The 21612-nt window shown below is 37.6% G+C and overlaps 1 protein-coding gene across 1 annotated transcript in view; it reads right to left on the reverse strand.

The window, feature by feature from the left end:
* The window catches only part of PKHD1L1 (PKHD1 like 1), a 168107-nt gene that overhangs the window by 5783 nt on the left and 140712 nt on the right, over window positions 1-21612 (reverse strand). Inside the window, 10 exon segments of the mRNA XM_017891546.1 lie at window positions 1459-1612; window positions 1958-2104; window positions 2511-2662; window positions 6265-6609; window positions 9478-9613; window positions 12065-12222; window positions 14756-14923; window positions 15126-15358; window positions 18530-18560; window positions 18563-18694. Coding sequence (XP_017747035.1) covers window positions 1459-1612; window positions 1958-2104; window positions 2511-2662; window positions 6265-6609; window positions 9478-9613; window positions 12065-12222; window positions 14756-14923; window positions 15126-15358; window positions 18530-18560; window positions 18563-18694 — 1656 coding nt within the window.

The following is a 21612-nucleotide window of genomic DNA, read 5'->3' on the forward strand; positions in this document are numbered from 1 at the left end:
GGAGGGTGGGAGGGAGGGAGGGAGGGAAGGAAGGAAAAGGAAACACATAGGTGAAGAGCCCTGGTACTTCTCCATGGCAAGTAAGACACTCCTAAGGGAAGCTTTGAATTCTGAAAAGAACTTAATGTATGAAAGAAAAATGCTTAAATTATTATTTTGTTGCCACAGTAAAATGCCAAAACCTATTTTAGTGCTTTAACGCCCCAGTGATCCTGGGTACTTTGGGAACATTGTAGTTTGAAGACCTTGGTCACAAGGTTAGTTCTTTGCCACTGGGCACTTATTGGGTCCACTCTCATGAGGAGGTGAACAAACTTCTTTTCAGGTAGGGTTCTTGCCAGCTGCCTCATTTCCCATAAAAAAAAAAAAATTCCATTTGGGCTGATAGTTAAAAGAATTTAGCTCTGCTCTTAACCAGAAAGCAGTGGGATACAAGGTACTTGTCTAGGAGCACACCATTGAACTAATTGTCATTTAATTATTAGCAAACATTAGGCTGAGATATTGCTGCCCAGTAGGAAGACTGAACATATCTGGTGTAGGGCACTAACAAATCATGGAGAAACAAAAATTCAGGGAAAAAAAGTGGGGCGGGGATGCCACTACATAGCCTTTTCAGAAGTTAAGGCCCCTGACTGTCTTAAGTGGGTCCTGGGTTGGGAGAAACAGAACAATGGAGGCCTTTCTCAAATGTAAGCAGTTTATCCATTTCATTCTTTTAGATACTCTACATTCTATCACCAAGAGAGATCTGTTTGGGGATATATCATTTGGGCCCTGGTAGAATGGTTTTTACCAGTCAGAGTTGTGTCATCAACCTGTATGAAGATAGTATAAAAAACGTAATTGTGGCAGTCATGGCTGTATTTACTGCACCGATGTTCAAGGTATTACTTAATAGAGATTAATTGTGCACACTGTCTGAAAAATCACAGGGGACATTTGTTCTGTTCTCAGAGAATATTATAATTCTCCACAGCAACTGGTCTGTTTATTTGATGGGTACTGTAAATTATGATAATACTCATTTTCTCTTTTGCTTTGGCTTTCAGAAAGACCACAGCCAACTTTCTAGCCGAACTCTGAACTCCTCCTTAAGACATTCAAGTTATATGAGCCTACCTTATCCTTTCTTTTATTGAATTTGAAAATCCATATGTTAATTTTTCTTACTGTAAATGTAATACATTTTTAGTGAGCAAATTTAGAAAAGTATACAAATGGATAAATCGTGATATAATTTTGACTTCCTTAATTTTTTATTTTAATTTCTATTTTTTCACATATTAAATCTACTCTTAAGCTAGACTAAATATTTTCTGAAACAAGGCAAAATATAGCATTCTGATATCTATAGTTTATTCACCAGAGTGTTACAGAATGTTTTGTTCATTAAAAGACCATTATAATTGTCTCTACTTAGGTTATATATGTGAGGATCCAAACTAGTGCACCCACCTGTTCTAAGCGGAGTAAGGTCTGTGTAGTTGGCCCAACAGCTGCTAAACGGAATTGTTGTATTTCCACTAAGGCCATTGACTTGGTTATTATTGTAGTCCTTGAGTATGGCCCTCAAAGTTAGTGCAGTAATTCCAACTGATACGCAGTTACCCTAAAAAAAAAAAAAAAAAAGTAGAGAATTATAACAATTGTCCTGTCTCCATGCTTTTAAAAATATATGCAAAACTTTATTTTCAAAAATGCCTCATTGTAAATTGAAAAGCTGCAGAAGCTCCTTGTTCCACACAAAGAGTTCATAAATCTGAGCAGCAGAAGTTCATTTAACATCAGCATTTTTAAGACAGTACAAGATGGCACCCTTGGATATTAGTCCAACTTCTAAAGGGGCTGGGCGATCTTCAGGCTGCCAGCACACCAGGATGAGTGAAACTGGCTCATCCTTCAGAATTTGTAGCTTAATTCTTTCACTTAAGTAAAATTTTGAGTTATGACTTACGTCAGAATCTGTTGCCTTTACCGAAGGCTGCTGAGGAAACGGCTGTCCCGGCTGTGCTGCCACTGGCTGAGTGATCACTAAGAGTGAGGACACGAAGGCCACATAATGAACAGGAAACGCAGACCTTTCAACTGGCTGGGCAGTTACCTGTGAATGCACAAGGGATGAACTGGTTTCTACATGATAAACTATACTCAGCAGCAAACTCATTTTAGCCAGGCTGAGTGTAATATATTCATTATTTATTTTAAAATATGCTCAATATGTAAAATTAGTATAATTACAATATTTCCTCCATTAAATTTATGACGCATTGTTATAAATATGCAAAGCAAAGCAAATTTGGAGCCAATACACAACTTTTGGAAGATATGCTCCTTTGTTCAAACAACTTTATTATCATTTTAGCGAGCCTATACAAAGTCAACAATAAATAAGAAACACATGCCTTCTAAATTATTGTTTTGAAATAGAAACAGACAGTTAAAATAAGAAATAAGTAATGATATTTTAAGTCCCCAAAAATGCATTTTTTCTAGTTGCATTTTCTTACCTTAATCCAGCCAGAGTCACTTGGTCTGGGGAGAGGATTAGTAATAGTCATGGATGAAATGTTAAATCCAAGGATACTACTGATTTTTCCTGAAATTACAGCTTGTCCAAGAGAACCAGCAATTACCTGGAGTTCAGATAATTGCATCTGACCTGTAGGGAAACAGTATGATGACATTTGGATTATAAAAGCATAGAACTGTGAAAACACATGAGAGTTTTTCACTTTAGCTTTCTTTGCATTGCTCCATTGCATTATAGAATTCCAAGGCTTTCTGATCTTCCCTGAGCAAAACACAACAGTCATATTAATGAGGGGAGGAAAAGGAAGAGCTCAGGAGAATATACTTTAAGTTGGAGTTAAAGGAAAAACAAAGGTAGATAAAACAGATACAAGAAAAACGAATGAAAACATAGTGGGAGAATATATGTCTCTTAATTTAATACTTTCTCATACCAATCTTTCTTTACCAGTGAAGCATTATCATGCATTTCTATTATCATGTGTCATTTTAAAAAATAAAGTGTTAATTTTGGAATGGAAGGATTGTTAGAATCTATCATATTATGTGTATGTATTCATATATTAGTTGCTAAAGTTATTACATTACTAACCAATTGTTACTGGCTTTGGACATTTGACAGTTCTCAGTTACTTTTAACACTACATATAGTTTCTGTTCCCCTTTTCTAGCATGGCAGGTCTGGGGTTTCCTCTTAAACCTTCTGCCCCCATAGTGCTCCTTACCTTATAAAGTGGTACCTTAATGCACCATATTCCTTTTTTCAGAGTTTTGCTTAATCCCTCCTCCTTCACCTCTCCACTACACCACATCTAATCCATTACCAATTTCTAAATCTCTCTGTCCCTGCTGTTAAAATCCTAATTAAAGCCACATCAGCAGGGTTACTAAAACCACCTTTAATCTGACTCTCTGGAGTCAGACTGATCTTTTAAGAAACAACTGTAAAACAGGATAACGTTTTGGTGTATTGCAGGCCTTGCTAACCCCTTGTTCCTAGGTATCCTGTACCTTCTGTATCCAGAGTCATGCCTTGAGGAATCAAATCACTGAGTTTCTTCCGTTAAAGTTAAGCCATAAAGCTTAGAGTGCTCAGGAAGAAGGAGGTAACATCTTGGGCCAGCAGGTCTGACATGACACTATGAACCCCACAATCCTAAGCCATTTCATTCCTTGTCAGTTTAAAAGGACTCTTTTGGATGATGCAGATTCTTTTGGAAAAAGGCTCAGTCTTTCAGATTCCTCCCTCTCCTCATACTCCCTCCAGAAACAGCCTTCTCCAAGGAGGCCTCCCAAGTCTGAGGGCTTGTGTATCTAGCTGTAGCAGTACAGAACTGCTTCAGGTCCATGCACTACTACTACTACTTTGTCTTCACTGGTTTTTGGCATGGAATGGCAGGTCTGATCCGATCTGCACTGTTAACAGGTTCTCGCTGACCATTTGACATGTGAGGGCATTCATTTCTGCTGATTGCCATCTAGAAACCAAAGACCTTAACTTGAAGGCCTCTTATTCCTGACTCTAGGATTCTGTCTGCTCATAAATGCCTTTAATACATAGGTAACCCCTTTCTAGGACATCTGGGAATTTCTGGATATCCTGATACTGTATAAAAGCTATAAGAAGCCAGGAGTACAACTACATGAACATCTTTCTTGCCATTTCTCAACATTTTGTTGTGATTCACCACGTTGTAGGGTTCTCCTTGAGACTTGAAACACTATCCCAGTCTATGTCTGGAAAACATGCCATTAGCCTGTCCCTCCCACCATCCCTAACTTCTACATTCTTCAATGGTCTTATACCTGTCTGGATACATCTAACAAGCTAAAACAGATTTAAGGGGATGGACGTAGTAGTGATTGTATGTGGGGAAATGTATGTCACATGTAAGAAATAAATCCCAGTTTCTTTGTATATCTAGTGGCTAGTGTGATAAATTTTGGACCTCACGACACGTAAGGGCTCACCAGGGATTTCTAAGAGTAGGTGAGTAATCTGTATATGTGCCATCGGCCCTCTACAACTCCTAAAGTAACAGGCAAAGTCATGCTGAGTCCAAACCCTGGGCCTATAAGTCCAAGTGAATACAGAACTGATAAAGGAAAGTTAACTATGACTCTGGGCAGAGAACATTGTGGGAGATGTTCTCCCTCCATGCAGGCAAGCCTTCCCACAGGCTTATCCCCCAATGGAAGAAACTTCGCCTGCTTAGCTGGTAGAATTCCAGAGTGATAATATGGTAGGTGCATAGAGTCAATGCCTAGAAGCAAACCTCTTGGGAAAATCAGTGATGATCCCTAGTGGCATAAAATGAGAACTTCACCCAGTACCCAGCTTTACACAGAGCCTAGGAGTTTAATGATAAAGTGACTGAAGACAGGTAGATAGGGTAGATCCCAACCTTGTGGGGCTGCAGTTTATACACATCTGGAAGATCTCTTTAGGAAAAGGGATGCAGAAAAATCACACCTTTGTAGCTTTCATAATAACATTCAATGATTTGACCACATTATGAGGACCTCTCCTAAAGCAGTGAAAGTGAAAGCCCCTCCCAGGACTTGTATCAGTAAGGGGGCTTGAAGCGTAAGCTTCATAAGCTGGATGGCAGATCTTCCTCTGACAGATACCTGCCTCTTCTATTCTTGGGGAGGGGTACACCTAGGTCAGAGTACTTGTGCTTGACCACTGAAGACAAAGGCATGGCTGCAGGTTAGCAGTGGGGGATGTTATTGCATACCAGAAGACCAGGAAAGTTCAGTAGTACCTCAAGAGATGCATATGTAGAGCAGAGAAGATAACCCACTCTGTAGCAGAGGCTGTGAAGACAAGATGATAACATGAGGATGGAGGCCAGGACAGCCCCTTGGTATTCAGACCCCAACTTGAAAGGAGCAGATGGATAGAGAAAATTTGGAGAGCTGAGCATTTACCAAAGTGCCCAAACTGAGTAACTCTAAGGAAATGATTTAAGCCAGCAGAGATTTCTCTGATGGGACAGTTGAGCTTATTTTTTATCTCTGATAAAAACTAGGAAGTGAGGGACACAAAGAGGGGATGATGGCTCATGAGGATGATTTGCTCAGTCACAGGAAATAAAGACAGATTATGTACTTGCACATCTGCCCTTGTTAGGGTGAACCTGTGACTTTACCATGGAAATCGAACCCACAGCTCCACTGCTCAGAATATCCAAGAATGTCTACTCTTTTTCTTAAGAAAACATCCACAGTCCTTCTTTTGACTTCCAGAGCTCTCCACGTCTAGCACCTGTCTAGCCCTCGGCTACACCTCCAGCAGCTTGTCCTTCCTGGCTCCTTCCACTCCAGACCAATTGGACCTGTTTCCTCTCTTCAAATGCACCAAACTCTCACCAACAGTTTTCATAGCCTGAACACTCTTTTTCCTCGTCTTTTCTTTGACTATCTTCATCCTTAATCTCTCATCTATAAGATCACTTGCTTAAGGAGGTCTTCCCAGATCTTTTTATATTAGATCAAATTCTTTTGTTGAATTTATTAATCATCACAATAACAAAACAGAGATTCAAATTCCTTCCAATTCTAAGAGTTTGGTAGTACAGGAAAAAGGGTCTCTAGGCGTGTAGGAGGGTTCAGGATATGGGGTTGATGGGACTTCCTGAGGCCTGGCTCGCCAGGCCCTGATCAGGTTATTTATGGATGTGGATTTGGTAATTGCATTCCTCCATCTCAAACAACTGTTATTCATACCTGTGGTGCCATTGCTTAAGAACTGAATAGGAGGGTCTCCAATCTCTATTTCAATTATGAATCCCATGGATCTCTTCCTTCTCAGACTCTTCCCTCTTATCATTTTGCTGATACGGATTTTGTCACTTGGTATCTTTAGGAACAAGGCAAGATTTCTAACCAGATTGTGAGAGGTATAAAAGTCATCTTCTGTTGCAGCAGGTAATTGGAAAGAAACAAATATCACTGTGGCAGTGTGAATTTCAACAGGTATAGTTCTTTTAACCAAAAGATAAAGCAGCTGGTAGGTTCTATCAAAGTAGTTTTCACCAAGGACAGTGGAATCCAGGTTAGGAAGGAATTGGTCTATGAAGGAAAAAAGCCAGAGCAGCACAGCTAAGTATTATATATTATCACAATCAACATGCATTACTTAATGTTTGTTTGAATTTAGAAAATCCCCCCAAAATTCAACTTTATCATTCCTTCATAAGAAAGCATATCTTTTAAAAACAAAAACACTTATAGAACTGACTTGTGAAATTAAAGCCACTCCTTTAAAAAATACCACAAATAATCATTACACATTAGGTTTGTTTTAAAAAATAATTAGCTATATAGACACAGTATAAATGAGAAACAAATTGAGTTATGATCCCAGGAGCCTATACTGTACTTGAAACACTATTCACATGCTCATGATTTTAAAGGCTTGACTGAAGGCATTTGGTAATTTAAAAATATAAATTTAACTTTACTAGTTATCTAATTTATGCAGTGCTATATGCCAACTCTTAAAAGAGCATTTACAATTCAGCGTTTCTATTTTAACTAAGGACGAAACTGTGTAATATAAATGAAGTATATATTAAAACATCTCAGAAGAACCTTATACCAACTAAACAGACTTACATTTCAGCCTGAAAAAGTTTGGTGAATGCAAAACAAACTCTGCTAGGGAACTGAATTTTACAAAAGTGATTGAGATCATTATAATGAATGAATAAATATGTATAATTTTATGGCAGAGTATCAACAATGTCTAAGAGCTAATAAACCCACTAACACATGTTGAGCCCAGACAAACGCTGAATTGTGTAATAGTGGTGGTATGAGATGTGTAGCTTCTTACATTTCATTGTGAGGCTTACTGGGAAAAAGAAATTAAAATTTTAGGAAGAAGAAGGAATTTCACAGTAATGAAAGAAGCAGAGACAAAGATAATAAAACATTTGGGTAACCTCCAAAGTATGTATAGGTTCATAACACAGGGGTATTATTTTGCATTCCAAGTGCCAAAGCAAAACGCTCACTTAAAAGCAATGCTGTTTCAGAAAAACACCACTACCACTACCATAAAACACACATTTATCTGTAAGAGGGCAGTGGTGGAATTGTTTTCCAGCTCTTCAGCACCTACATTATCAATTCTTTACATTATGTTCTGTCTATGGAGAACAAAATAATATCCCTGTGTTATGGATCTATACGTATTTTGGGGTTTTGGAAATGTTTTATTAATATTTATGTCTCTGCTTTTTTCATTACTGTGAAATTCCATCCTCTTTCTAAAATTTTAATTTCTTTTTCCTAATAAGCCTCACAATGAAATGTCGTAAGAAGCTAAATGTTTTATTCCACTATTAATTATACAATTCAGCATTTGTCTGGGCTCAATATATGTTAGTGGAACTCTCTGCCTAAGAAGATAGTTCCTATTTTCCTGACTCTGAATGATATTGCGCTTGGTACCATATGTGTTATTTGAAAAGAGTGAAAAATTTATTAAAATTAAGCTATAAATGCCATTTCATTCATGACACAACTATTTATATATAAAAAGTAGTAACACTGACTCTCTTAATTTAAAAGAAGGCAATATAGCATAATGGTTAAGTGCATGGGTTTTAGAGCTAGACTGTTCTTGAGTCCTTGTTGTACACCATACCAGCTTAAGACTGCTATGGACTGAATTGTGCCCCCATATTTCACATGTTGAAGCCCTAACCTTCAAGGTGATGATATTTGGAGATGAGAGCCTTTGGGAGGAAAGAGGGTTTAGATGAGATTGTGAAGGGGGAGACTTCATGATGGAATTAGTGCCCTTCTGAAAGGAGACACCAAAGAGCTTGCTCGCATCACAGTCTCTCAGCCATGTCAGGACACAGCAAGAAAGTGGCCATCTGCAAGCCAAGCAAAGAGCCCTCAGCAGAACATGACCATCATGGCACCCTGATCTCAGACTTTTAGACATCCAGAGAAAATAAATTTCTGTCATTTGAGCCACTCAATCTGTGGTATTTTGTTATGGCAGACTGAACTAAGACTACTATCTTGGCAAATTACTTCCTGTGTCTCAATTTACTCATCTGTGCCTACCTCAAAGAGTTACTATGATGTAGTAACAATGAGTTACACATAAAGCATGTAGAGCTGTGCCTGAAATATATTAATGTCTCTGGAAACATTAGCAATTCATGTTATTAATAGGAATATGACTTCTTCTATAAATGGTAAAGCAAACAGATTACCCATTCATATTTTCAAGTCTAGCTCATATTATGATCTGCCACACACATCTATATAATGGTTGGCTAAGATTATGGATCACATCAAAAAATGAGGATGAATAGCCCATGTGGAATGGAATGTATGCTATTGGCCTCATTAGAATCCTGTTTAACAAAAAGACTTACATAAGCAGATATAAATCCTGGTGTTACAAATATTGGTCAATGAATAAGTTTAGCCTCTTCCATGTTTCATTTAACAAAAGTTTATTTTATCATATTTACTTCAAAACCTTTAGTTGATGTTATATTAGCTTTCTTGGCAATAATTCTTATGACTGCCAATTAATTTAGGCTCTAACCTCTATGAAATAGAAGTAAAGCCAAGAGAAGGTGAAAATTTTAAGCAAAATCTCTTCTGAACATAGGAAGGACTGAATTCAACGTATGCAAAATGAAAACATTCTTAGGAAGCAAAAGAATGCCCATGATAAACAAAAACTCATACCTGCATGTGCACAGATAAATAAGTTTCATTAGGAGTGATCTTTCAAGACACTCATGTTACAAATGAACACATCTTAGTATTTGGTGGACTGTGGCTAAAAACTTGTTTTCTTCTGCATTATCAATAGATAAAGAATTAAAAATACTAATAATCAGACATTTAAAATGTTACAAATAAGTACATACTCCATGTGTACTGTGTTTTTTGAGAAAATACCTTTGTACAGATGGTTATTAAGTTCACAGTATTTCTGCTGGGCATTCCATATTGTATTTTTTGGACAGACCAATGAGTTGTTCACATAGACATCCAAACGTTGAAGTGTGGAAAAGAAAATTCCTACTAGAACAGCCTATTAAAGAAAAAAAAGTTTTGTCTTAAGAAAGCAATAAAACAGAATATTTGTAATTTAGCACTTAAACCATGCTTCAATATTGTATACTTTCTGCAAACTGTTAAAACTAAGTTTTGGCCGGGCGCGGTGGCTCCCAGCACTTTGGGAGGCCGAGGTGGGCGGATCACGAGGTCAGGAGATTGAGACCATCCTGGCTAACACGGTGAAACCCCCTCTCTACTAAAAATACAAAAAAATTAGCCGGGCGAGGTGGTGGGCGCCTGTAGTCCCAGCTACTCCAGAGGCTGAGGCAGGAGAATGGCGGGAACCCGGGAGGCGGAGCTTGCAGTGAGCCGAGATCGCGCCACTGCACTCCAGCCTGGGTGACAGAGCGAGACTCCGTCTGAAAAAAACAAAACAAAACAAACAAAAACCTAACTTTTATGGATTTGGGATAAGTGATGAACTAAAATTTTAAAATGGGCTTACATTCGACCATTCATACAGATAGTACAACTTAACCCTTAATTGACCATTCTCAATAGAAAAGTGCAATAAGACAAATTATTAGATGACTATCTCTAAGTTTAAAAAAAGGGTCATTTAAAAGACAACAAAGGACAATACAGACTTTCAATATCAGGAGCAAGGAAAGGGGGACTTAGCTGTACTCTGTATAATGCAGCCACACAAAATTAGGTACTTCGTGTTGGGAAAAAAAATGCTTATCTCAGAAAAATTTGGTAGAAAGACCAATGTCAAAATAACCATCCTCTCTGATTCAATTTTATTCATTTTTCATGTTTATATTGCTTGTATTTCATGCTATCAGCTATGATCATAAAGAGATTGGCTTTTCCAAGAGCAGGGAAGGATTAATATGGAGTTTAATAAGCTATACATAGTTCTGGAATCTTCTTCTTTTGATATTGTCTTCAGAGGCTCAGAATATTAACAGTCACATTACTTTGTAGTCACCATTCTCATTTTTAGAGTTAAAATATTCTCTTCTGATTTTTTTAAAAAGAAAATTTTGAGTTCCTATTTCAGCCATGCGGTATTCTAAGTGCTGGCAAGAGCCACTGGCTTCTTTGAGCTTATATTCAAGAGTGATGAGAGACAAAAAATAGAAGTAATAAAAGGTAAAGTAGGAAACATGGTAGATGGTGATGAATCCTGTGGAGAAAAGAAAAATGTAAATCAGGGTGCGTGTAACTTGGGAGAGCCAAGGAAGAAGGCATGATCTTGGAGGCCTATTGAGAAAGTGGAATCTGAGGTGACAGGAACTTTAGCCACTTAGGGTAGAGTGTTTGAGGCTAAGCAAACATGAGAAACATAGGCCTAGCGGGTAGCATGTTTGGTGTCCCTAGGAACAGCAAGGAGCTCAGTGGGGCTGGAGGAGTAGAAGAAGCCAGAGAGCTTAGGGATGAGAGAGATTCCCATAGGGCCTCACAGGTCATGGTGAGGATTCTGACTCTTGGACAGAGACCAATAGGGAAATTGTTACAGGGTTTGAGGCATGGGAGAGATGTGATCTGACATATTTTCAAGGTATCTGGCTACTAAGTTGAGGACAGACTATAGAAGGGCAAAGGTGGAAGTAGAAAGAGGAATTGGGAGGCAATTACCATGATCCAGGAAAGGCTCAAACTGGATAGTAGCAGTGGAGGTGGTGAGAAGTGGGCAGATTCTGGTATTTTGAAGAGAGATTCAAAACAACTTGCAGATGGATTGGATGAGGAATGTGAGCAAAAGAGAGGAGTCAAGAGTGCTTCCAAGGTTTTATCTGGTGCGAAGGGATGGAACTGCTGTCTCCTGGGAAGGGGCAGATGCCTCCTTCCCTTATTCCTTTCTGTGCTTCACCTTATCAGCATTCTTTCTTCACATTAAACATCCTGGGACTTTAAAGTCTCATATTCTTAGAAAAGAAAATCTGAATTATGACACTACTGGTTAAACGCATACTCTTTTCATACTAATTAAATATAAATTTAATGATCCTGTCCAAGTTCAGTTTCCAACAAAGACTTGACATTATTGAAGATATTAAAAATAACATGCTGCAGTCTCTGAAGTAAATTCCAAAGGTGTATTTCTGACATATATAAGTAATAGCAGCATTGAAGAATATCATTCTAAGTGATCAGTTTTGAATGTACAGTATTTTTATGTAAAAATTTAGGTTTGCTTGTTAATCATGCAAATCATAGGCATCACTGTCATGCCTCATGTATGGAGCACCAAATCAAGTGCATATAGCAAGGGGATGATGGTGATGCTTGGTACTTGTACCTTCAGGCTAATGAAAACTGTCTAAACTAATAATAATTTCAGTGGTACCCTGATGCATCCTTGGAAATGGGCTGTAAGGCTGACAATGCTAGAACAAGGGAGGAGATACAAGTCTTAGCAGATAGAAATAACATGCAAATAATCAACAGCAATTACACTTAAGACATCTTGCCCTACCTTATTATGGTCAACATTAAGCAACATCAGTCGAAGATTCTGAGGACTGGTGCCAGTGAAGTAAACTTCATAAGATGTGTTCAGAGCCACAATGCTGTGAAACAGGGACAGCCTTCTCTGGCATGTATATCCAGCACACCAGCCATGATCCTGTGGGCCTAAATCCATGCAAAATGAAAGTGCATATTCCTATATAATGCATTTTATTAGTATAAAATCTGAAGAGTAATTGTATTTAAAATAAATTGCCATGGTCAAGTTCAAATGCAAGTTCAGCATTTATACCTATTACCCATCCACCGTTACCCAGCCAGCTAAGCTATTTCTCAAACCTTGGCTTAAAAAGGAAGGCAGAGAAGAAACTTCTTCCTATCACCCTTGCTTTTACACTGCCCAGGGTAAGAAGGGTGGTAATAAGAATTGTATTGGAAGGTCACTGAGAGAAATAGTAGATTTGCATATATCTCTACTTTAATGATAATATTCAAGCATAGGCCACATGGTGAGGAAGAAAATGCTTGATCCTCTCCTCCCTACCAAATAAAAGCTTGAATGGGAATTGAACTTTCTCAGGCTCTTTGTTAGGAAATGTGCTATAACAGAGTTAGTTTGTTAACAATGGGCTCTGTACCTGGAAAACAGGGACATCTGAATGCCTGAACCATTGATTCATTAATTTGTTCTTTCACTAATGCACTTGTTTTTTAAAAATAGTTTATAAATTCAGCAAACACATTCGTCTAATCAAGTCATTAATCTTCCTCCATTTTAATTTTAATTTAAGAAATTTTTGTTGACAATTGTTACTACAGGTACCATTAGAATGTTGACATCATTAATTAACTGAAGCCACCTAAGAAATAACACTCCATCAAACCCTCTAGAAAGCTAAGAAATAGTGAATGCTTTTCTACCTGAATCCAAACATTTTCTGAGCAGGTTTAAAATGACTTTCATAACAAACTTCTGTATTTCACTTAGTTTTAAAGTGGCTGAGATTATACATATATAAAACATTGAGTGAAATATGGAATGAATTTTATTGATGTATTTATTCATTAGGTTTTCTTTATTTCCTAGCTTACTTGGAAGTATTATCAATATTTATAAGTACACTTCAATCAAATTTTAAATCAATATAAACTTCTAAAGCTCCTGTAAAGCCTAACCTTTTCCTTAGCATACAAAATATAAATCCTAGTTTTAAATATACTTTCTTTGTGAATTTTGAAAACATAAAGAAATATCTATGTATAACATAAAAATTTAAAGTGGCAAAAGTCATATTTTTAAAATAAATAAAATTTAATATTAATATTCAAAAGGAAGTGAGTGATTTTCTGTAACTTTTATCTTGGGGAATTTTTTTTCCCCATCTAGTATAGCACATCCCAAGCTTCAGTGATTCTTCTAACACCTTCATGATTTTTCTGTGCTGCTATCATTTACATAAGACTTCTTTAAACTGATAGTCACTTTTTAAAATTTAAATTCATATTGAAGAAATATGTCTTGTCATTATTGTAAATGGAAAACTTGTATTGCTTGCCAGAAAAGGGAAATGTAAAATAAGACAATGAAATATTTTCCACCATATAAAACAGAGCTATTTGGAAAGATCTCTTCTATTACTCCATTATTCATTGACAGTTCTAAAGTTGTTCTCATAATCTCTGCTTCATAAAATCCAAAAAGCAGCATCTAAAATTGGGTTGACTGCAGGTCACAGAAACCAGGCATAGCACACATTGGGGTGGGAGAAGTGAGGAAAGCCCTAGAATCATGAAACTTTGGAATACTCCTGATTTAGTTCATTCTGTTCTTATAAACAAGTTTTTAAAGCATTCATATTTTATTGATTTCTAGAATATTTTAGTACATATTGTGACACCACAAGGGCACAGAAATCTATCTAATCCAAACTATATACGTTTTCAGCACATAAAAGATCCTAATCTAAGCCTGTTTAGGGACTAAGTTTTGAGCCCCTGGTGTCATTTCAAGAATATACGATGAATCCTTGTCTGTGTTTTCACTACCTTAAGAAGTTCATCTTACTCATTCAAAAAACCTTGGTATCCTGAGCATGGAGACCATTACCTTCCTTCTCTGCTACAGCCTCCTGAGACCAGAATGGAAGAAACCTGATGCTATAGCTTGACCAACTGGTCTTGACAATCAAAGGAATTAGAGATGAGAAAACTTGTTGATGGCAATGTAAGTCTTCCAAAGATTCATGAGAATAAAACATGAGCAGGCTGAGAATACTGCTTGTCAGGTATTCCAAATAACACATTATCAATTTTTAATATACACTAGGCAAATTGTATTTTTTGGAGATACTTGGACCCTTTTTTTCCTTCAAAATACTTGTACCACCTTATCAATAAAGTATGAAGATCACTCCAGAAATAACTTTCCCCCTTCTTCTTACTCTCCTCTCCATCCCTCTTCCCCTCCTTCTTCTTTTTATTTTAATGGCCAATTTTAAATAACTGTCCTCACTTTCCTCTATGAGGTACTGCAAGATCAAGTCTCTTCCCTGCGCATTGCTCATTCTTACAAATGGAAGGCAAACAAGGCCTCATGTTTGCTAGTTGTGTGGGGTAAATAATTTATGAGATGGCTTCATGCATTTAATAACAAACAAATGTTCTGAGTAACTCTAGTTTATACATATTGAATACCTACCATTAATGAGATCAACATAACCATTGCCCATTATAGCCACTGGGGAAAGTCTTCGAGTTTCTGTGTCAGGATCCAGACTTTCAATAACCATCATTGCATATTCCATCCCAAAGCACCGATAGCTCTGCCACTCTGGAATGTACTTACAGGTTGAATCTCTAATAATTCCTAGAAACATATTATATATATATATTTTAGCAATAATACAAAATCTCTTTGTAAAAAAATCCTCATAACATCTTTTTCTTATTATGCCAGCTTAAGAAGCAGAAAAGATAAGTTATTGGTTGAGTAGATAAGTCATTAAAAATAAAACATATATTTTGTTTCATGGGTTTAAGGCCTAACAATAGAATAAGATCCAACAAACCTTTATGAGGTGCTTTCTCTGTGACAGGAATTCTACTTCCATTCAAGAATGTGAGCATCGCCTTAGGAATTCTGTAGTCTCCAATTCCTACTTGGCTGTTTCCATCCCATTCGTATTCTGCTTGAGGTATCACAGAACCAGCACTCCCCAGAAAGGAGCCATCTATGTCTTTAAGAAAAGATTTCCTCTTGGCATCACAAACCATGTCTACACAATCAGATGGATTGACTTTACTGAGGAGAAAAGTTGAATTATTCAGTTCATTGTTTCTAGAGAGCAATATGAATATACTTGAATATTTGCTAACAGGGTATCCAAAAAAATTAATGTATTAAATCTTATTTCAGAGAGGTTTCAAAGTGGGACCAAGTAGCCTATGTAATTAGCATTGGAATGAGGTCTGCTTTTCCATTGTGTTGATTTGGTCTATGATTATGAATTCATTAACATTTCAAAACAACAAATCATACCTGTGGGATATAAAATCAGAATTCCACTTTTCTATTCTATATATTGTTGAATGATAGATTTCTTATTTGTGCATTGTTCACAATATACTAACATTTCTCCAGAGAGTAGATGAATGATTACTGTTTTACAAGACATATAAAATCCCTGTGTTGGCAGGGAAGTCTTTATTATTATTTCCTTTCCTTCTTGTCTTTAAAAATTATGAAAGTATTGCTTGCTCTAAAATAATCTAAAGATTTATTAAAAGCTCAATCCCTATCACCTTCCCATTCTAAGCTTTTAGGCTCATCACCAATTGCAGATTAGTATATATTCTTGTAGACCTTTATTTATGGATATATGGATTTATCTGGATTGTGTTTATTATGCTACATATTTTAGTAACCATTCTATAGATAACAATAAGAGGTAAGATAAACTCATCATGCAATTCAAATGTAGATGGTATTTTGGCCTCATCTTGAGTTACTTGGAGTGTTGATTGATTGTTACCTGATTATAATCATAAAACAGCAGCTTAACGTGTAAGGTACGATACATTCAAATGGTATACATACAATATACTCATAGAATACCATGATATATACCATGGGCAGAGTTATAGTAACAAAATAATAGTGAACAGCTCAGATCTATTAAATAGTATCTAGAATAGCTCTCCCTTTTTGCTATGAGAAACACATGAAGTTATTAAAACAAGTTATTCCTTACATAATATACAAGCTTTAGAGAAGGATTTTAATAAATATTTTTGTAGTTCATGTGTTCTTTGTATTCCAGTATGTGCAATGTGTTTTTGTAAGCAAGTCTGTGAGTAGAGTGCCCAGTGGCAGTCTTTTATGTTGTGGCTTTGTTCTCTTAGTTTAGGTTCCCAAGAAATAAAGCCTGAGATGTGGGTTTTTGTTCAAGTAAATTGCCAAAAGAATCCTCTCAAAAGGGGGAGGAGAGAAGTGGTTTATCCAATAGCTTTAATCTGATGCCATGAAAACCTCTGGCACATAAACTGCACAGCAGAGTTGTTGCCACCTTAAGACAAAGCAGCCAGCCTTGTACTCCTGAATTAGTCAGTCGTTTTACAGGGACTGCAGGGTGGTGGGAGGGAGCGCTTTGGACTCCTATGGCTAGTTCTATTTGGCTAAGAGCAAAGTTCTGAAAAGCCATGGGTTGTTATTGGCCAACACTGAGAACATCTGGGGGTTGGGTACACTGCCCAGTAAAGATCTGAGAGAGCACTGACGGCATCACCTACAAGCACAGAACTCAGAAAAATCATATTTGAAATTGTGGTATTTTCTTCAGGACTTATATTCTAAAATTATATGTTGAAACTGAAAGATTCAGTGACAAGTAAATAAGAGATAATAACTGCCTACTGAGGAGGGGCTCTATGGACCCCCAAACACTGAAGTTCAACAATAATTAAATAAATAAGTGTTGGGTTGTCAGCAAAGCAAAATCAGATGAAGTCAATTTATGAAATATTACATTTATCTGAAGAGGTACCTACTTTCTTTTTTTGATACAGGGTCTCACTCTGTTGCCCAAGCTGGAGTGCAGTGGTGTGATCACAGCTGAGTGCAGCCTCAACCTCCTGGGCTCAAGCAATCCTCCTGCCTCAGCCTCCTGAGTAGCTAGGACCACAGGTGCACACTACCACACCCAGCTAATTTTTATTTTTTAATTTTTTTGTAGAGATGAGATCTCCTATGTTGCCCAGGCTGGTATCAAACTCCTGGGCTCAAACAGTCTTCCTGCCTCAGCCTTCCAGAATTTGAGATTACAGGCACTAGCCACCATGACTGGCTGAGATGTCTGTTTAAATACAGAACATAATTCCTTTTCTCTTCCCCTAAGCTGAAAATGATCAAAGATCAGTAATATTTTTTTTCTTCCTCCAGTATTGCCTTATATCTAAATTCCTGGTCTGTACTTCTTATAAAACATAGGAATTATTAGATATATTATTCTATGACTTAGAATCTAAATGATCGCTTCTGGAAATGTCCTGACACCAACTGACCTTTGTGATCAGAAAATCACTGTTCTAAGTTTATGTGTATTTATAATCACAGTGATTATAATGGCTGACATTTAATTTCCAAGCACATTTTGGGGTGCCTGTGATAGGATATTTTGGAAACAATAGGTAACCAAAAAGGGTAAGAAAAAGGGAAGAAATAATAAGAGATATCTCTTGTCCATTAATGATTGTTAACTTGAGAAACAAACAAAAACAATGTGTATGTGGCTCTTGCCTTTAATCCCAGTGCTTTGGGAGGCCAAAGTAGAAGGAATCCTTGAGGCCAGGAGTTCAAGACCATCCTGGGAAACATAGAAAGACCCTGTTTCTACAAAAAACAAACAAACAAACAAACAAAAACTTAGTTAACTAAGCCAGGCATAGTGGCATGTGCTTGTAGTCTCAGCTGCTTGGGAGGCTGAGGTGGAAGTATTGCTTGAACTCAAGAGTTTGAGTCTGCAGTGAGCCATGATAGCATCACTGCACTCCAGCCTGAGTGGCAGAGGTATTTTCCAGGATGTCCTAAACTCCTGGGCTCAAGCAATCTTTCTGCTTCAAACTCCTGAGTAGCTGGAACTACAGGTGCATTATGCCTGCTCTTAAATGGAAAGATATTAAAGTAGAACACACTTCAGACCCCATCTATAGCTTTCATATTTAACAATGATGATATTATTGATGATTCACACACACGCACAAAGCAATGGGAGAAAACATATATGTTAAAGCCCAGTTTTTAAAACTCAACTGAGAACATTTAGATTTACATTATTAAATGGTCTTAATTTTCATAATGCTCGTTAAAGTTTCATAAAAACTGGTAGTTATTTTAATATGCCAACTTAGATCTTGAGCAGGAGGAAGTGAGAATGAAAACTATAAAGATAGAAAACCACAATTTTATGTATTTTACCTTATATCAGGCCTATGTATAAATATTTTGATTGTTCAGTAGTATCAACCAGTTTTATATTCTTCACATGGATTGGATGCTGTAAATCTTCATTTAAAGGGTTAGTAATGAATATAACATTAGTTTCCCCTGAACAAACATTCTTAAATCCAACAAATGTTGAACCTAAAACATAAATAATAGATAAGTGATTATTTTCTCTAAAGAAAGTGATAAAATCAGATTTATTTAATGCACATTCTGCCAAACACATCTTTTGTCACTACCTTAAACATGGAGCTCTTGCCTGATATGGTAAATAAGTCTACCACTATTTGTGGGAGCCTGTTGCCTACCAATATTCATATCACTAGGTAATGATCACCCATATTTTCTCCGGGCTTGGCCAATGGGACAATAGCAATCACAGCATAAACAGAGATCTGGAGAGCGCTTGCATATTGGAGCTTGCTCTTTCTTAGTGTTCCAGGGAATTCTGTGACTTCCAACATATGAGTAAGCCTGGGATACATGTGGCTCTATCACTCCTATCACCCCAGCTAATGGCCAGCACCAACTGTCAGCAAGCACCAACCACCAGACATGGAAGTAAGGCTATCCTAGACTAATCAGCCCATAGCCATCCTGTAAACTGATGGCACCTAATGGACAAGACCAGGTGAGACCAGCAGAAAAACTATCCAGCTGAACAAAGCCCAAATTGACAATCCACAGAATCATGAGCTAAATGGTTGTTTAAAGTCTCTAAATTTGGGGGGTTATCCAGCTAAGATAAATGAACCACTATTTTTCCCTTGGCTTCTTTGTATATATTACATGGCTAAAAGACAAAATTGATTGGATCCAAAAACTTAATCTCCATTGTACTTAAAATCCAATAACTCTAAACAGAAAAGCAAAAGGTGACCTCTAAAATTCTCAAATCAGTTATGTTTTATCTATGCCTCTTCTTAATTATATTTCCTCCTAAGAAGAGTCTATATACAGGAATACAACCTGTAGATGAGTATTAATAAAATATCACAGTAGCAGATGCTGTTTGTGCCCTGCCCACATCTCCTTTACTGGGTCAGTGCACCCAACACCTAGTTCCTCCTGTAAGTATTGGCTGCAAAGCACTCATAGCTGCAGTCTTCTGTTTTTGTTTTTTGAAATAGAATCTCACTCTGTCGCCCAGGCTGGAGTCCAGCGGTGTGATCGTGGCTCACTGCAACCTCCACCTCCTGGGTTCAGGCGATTCTGCCTCAGCCTCCCAAGTTGCTGGGATTACAGGTGCCTGCCACCATGCCTGGTTAATTTTTGTATTTTTTCAATAGAGATGGGGTTCCACCATGTTGGCCAGGCTGGCCTCAAACTCCTGACCTCAAGTGATCCACTCACCTTGGCCTCCCAAAGTGCTGGAATTACAGGCATGAGCCACTGCACCTGGCCAGCTGCTGTCTTCTCTAAAGAATTGCCCTTAGCCACTTGATAGTTCCCTCAACTGAGAGATTATGTACTCCCTTCCATTGCCACAAGTAGCTATGCCTGAATGCCTGACTGACAAGACATATGGAAGAACCTTTTGCCTCAATGTGGGAAAAGTATTTGGCACAATTTACACTCCACAGCTCTCTGAAGTATCGGGTAGAAGAAGCTGGACTTCAGTTGAGGTCATATCCTTGCTTAACTCCTTGCCTCTGCCCTATTCTAATACTTCTTTCACTCCCTTTCTCTTCAGAGCATACCTTCAATAATACACTTGCATAAGAATTCCATTTCTGCTTCTACTTTATTGATGATTTGAAGAAAGAAAATGAAACTATAATGGTCATTCACAAATTCAAAGCAAATATCAGGATATAAGTGTAAGATTAGCAGAACCTTACAACTTAAGAGATGGTTGGGTTCTGAGCCCTACCAAATCCCCTACATCAAAGGCCCTGACAGAAACAAAGTGGGATGCTAAGTTAGATGGAGATATATGGGAAGAGCTACTTGGACCTCGAAGTCTCAGAATGTGCTGAATGCTCTGGATGTGTATAAATGGTTTACTCCTTATTAGAGAGTAACTTCCTGCTCTACTTGCTTAAAATCATCAGGGACCTCAACAGAGCCTTACAAGACAAATCTTATCTTCCACAGGACCTGTTCCAAGGGAATTATACACTAGTATGGCCAGTTTTAATATGTTGCTGGAATTACTTTTAAAAGCTTGGAAATAGTGATGGCACACATTAAGTAGAAATGCCCAAATTTCCATGACATGTTATGAGAAAATGCAAGTCAAAGGCTCAAAATGGGAATATTAAAATGGATGTATTATATAATTCCAATGCATTTCAGCCCAACTCAGAGGTGGCCTTGAATGAGTGTGGGGTGGGGTGGTGTGGTGTGGGAAGATCTTTCCAATTAAGAGAAATTTGGGTGGTACACAGGATCATCTACTTTTTGTGGAGAGAGAACTTATCGAAGGTAAGGATAAATATAGACTCCTGGGTAGTGATGAGTGGCTTAGCTGATTGGTAAGGGGCCTGTAAGAAAGTACACTGGATGTTCAGGAAAAAAACTTGTGACTAGATCTGTCAAAATGGGTACAAAAGGCATGCTATTGCCTACCAATAAGCATTCAATACAGAAGAGTACCTGAAAAAGCAAATGGGCAGGATGATTTGTCCAACAAATGTCAGTTAATCTCTGTCCTCAGCCACCCCAGCCCTTACAAATCAGCTTATGAACTGAGTAGCCTTTTTGGTGGAGATGGAGGCTATACATGGCTCCAACAGCATGGCCTTCTTCTTTCCAAGGTTAGTGGAGCTACTTCCACTACTTAATGTCTGACCCAAATTGCCCGGCACAGAAATTAAAATGAAGTCTTTAGTATATTACCATTCCTCAGGAAATCAAACAATTACTTAAAGTTGGTGACACTGGATTTATTCCACCCTAGAAAGGGTAACAATTCATGCTGAGTAGTACTGACATGTATTCCTGGTGTGAGTTTCTTTTTTTCTTATTGGGCTTCAGTTAGCACCACCATACTAGGACTCACAAAGTGATCTAATGGCATGAGCTCCTGCATAACATCACCCTAGACCAAAGAT

This window comes from Rhinopithecus bieti, unplaced genomic scaffold (assembly GCF_001698545.2).
Source record: "Rhinopithecus bieti isolate Rb0 unplaced genomic scaffold, ASM169854v2 scaffold_18921, whole genome shotgun sequence".
NCBI classification, from domain to species: Eukaryota; Metazoa; Chordata; class Mammalia; order Primates; family Cercopithecidae; genus Rhinopithecus; species Rhinopithecus bieti.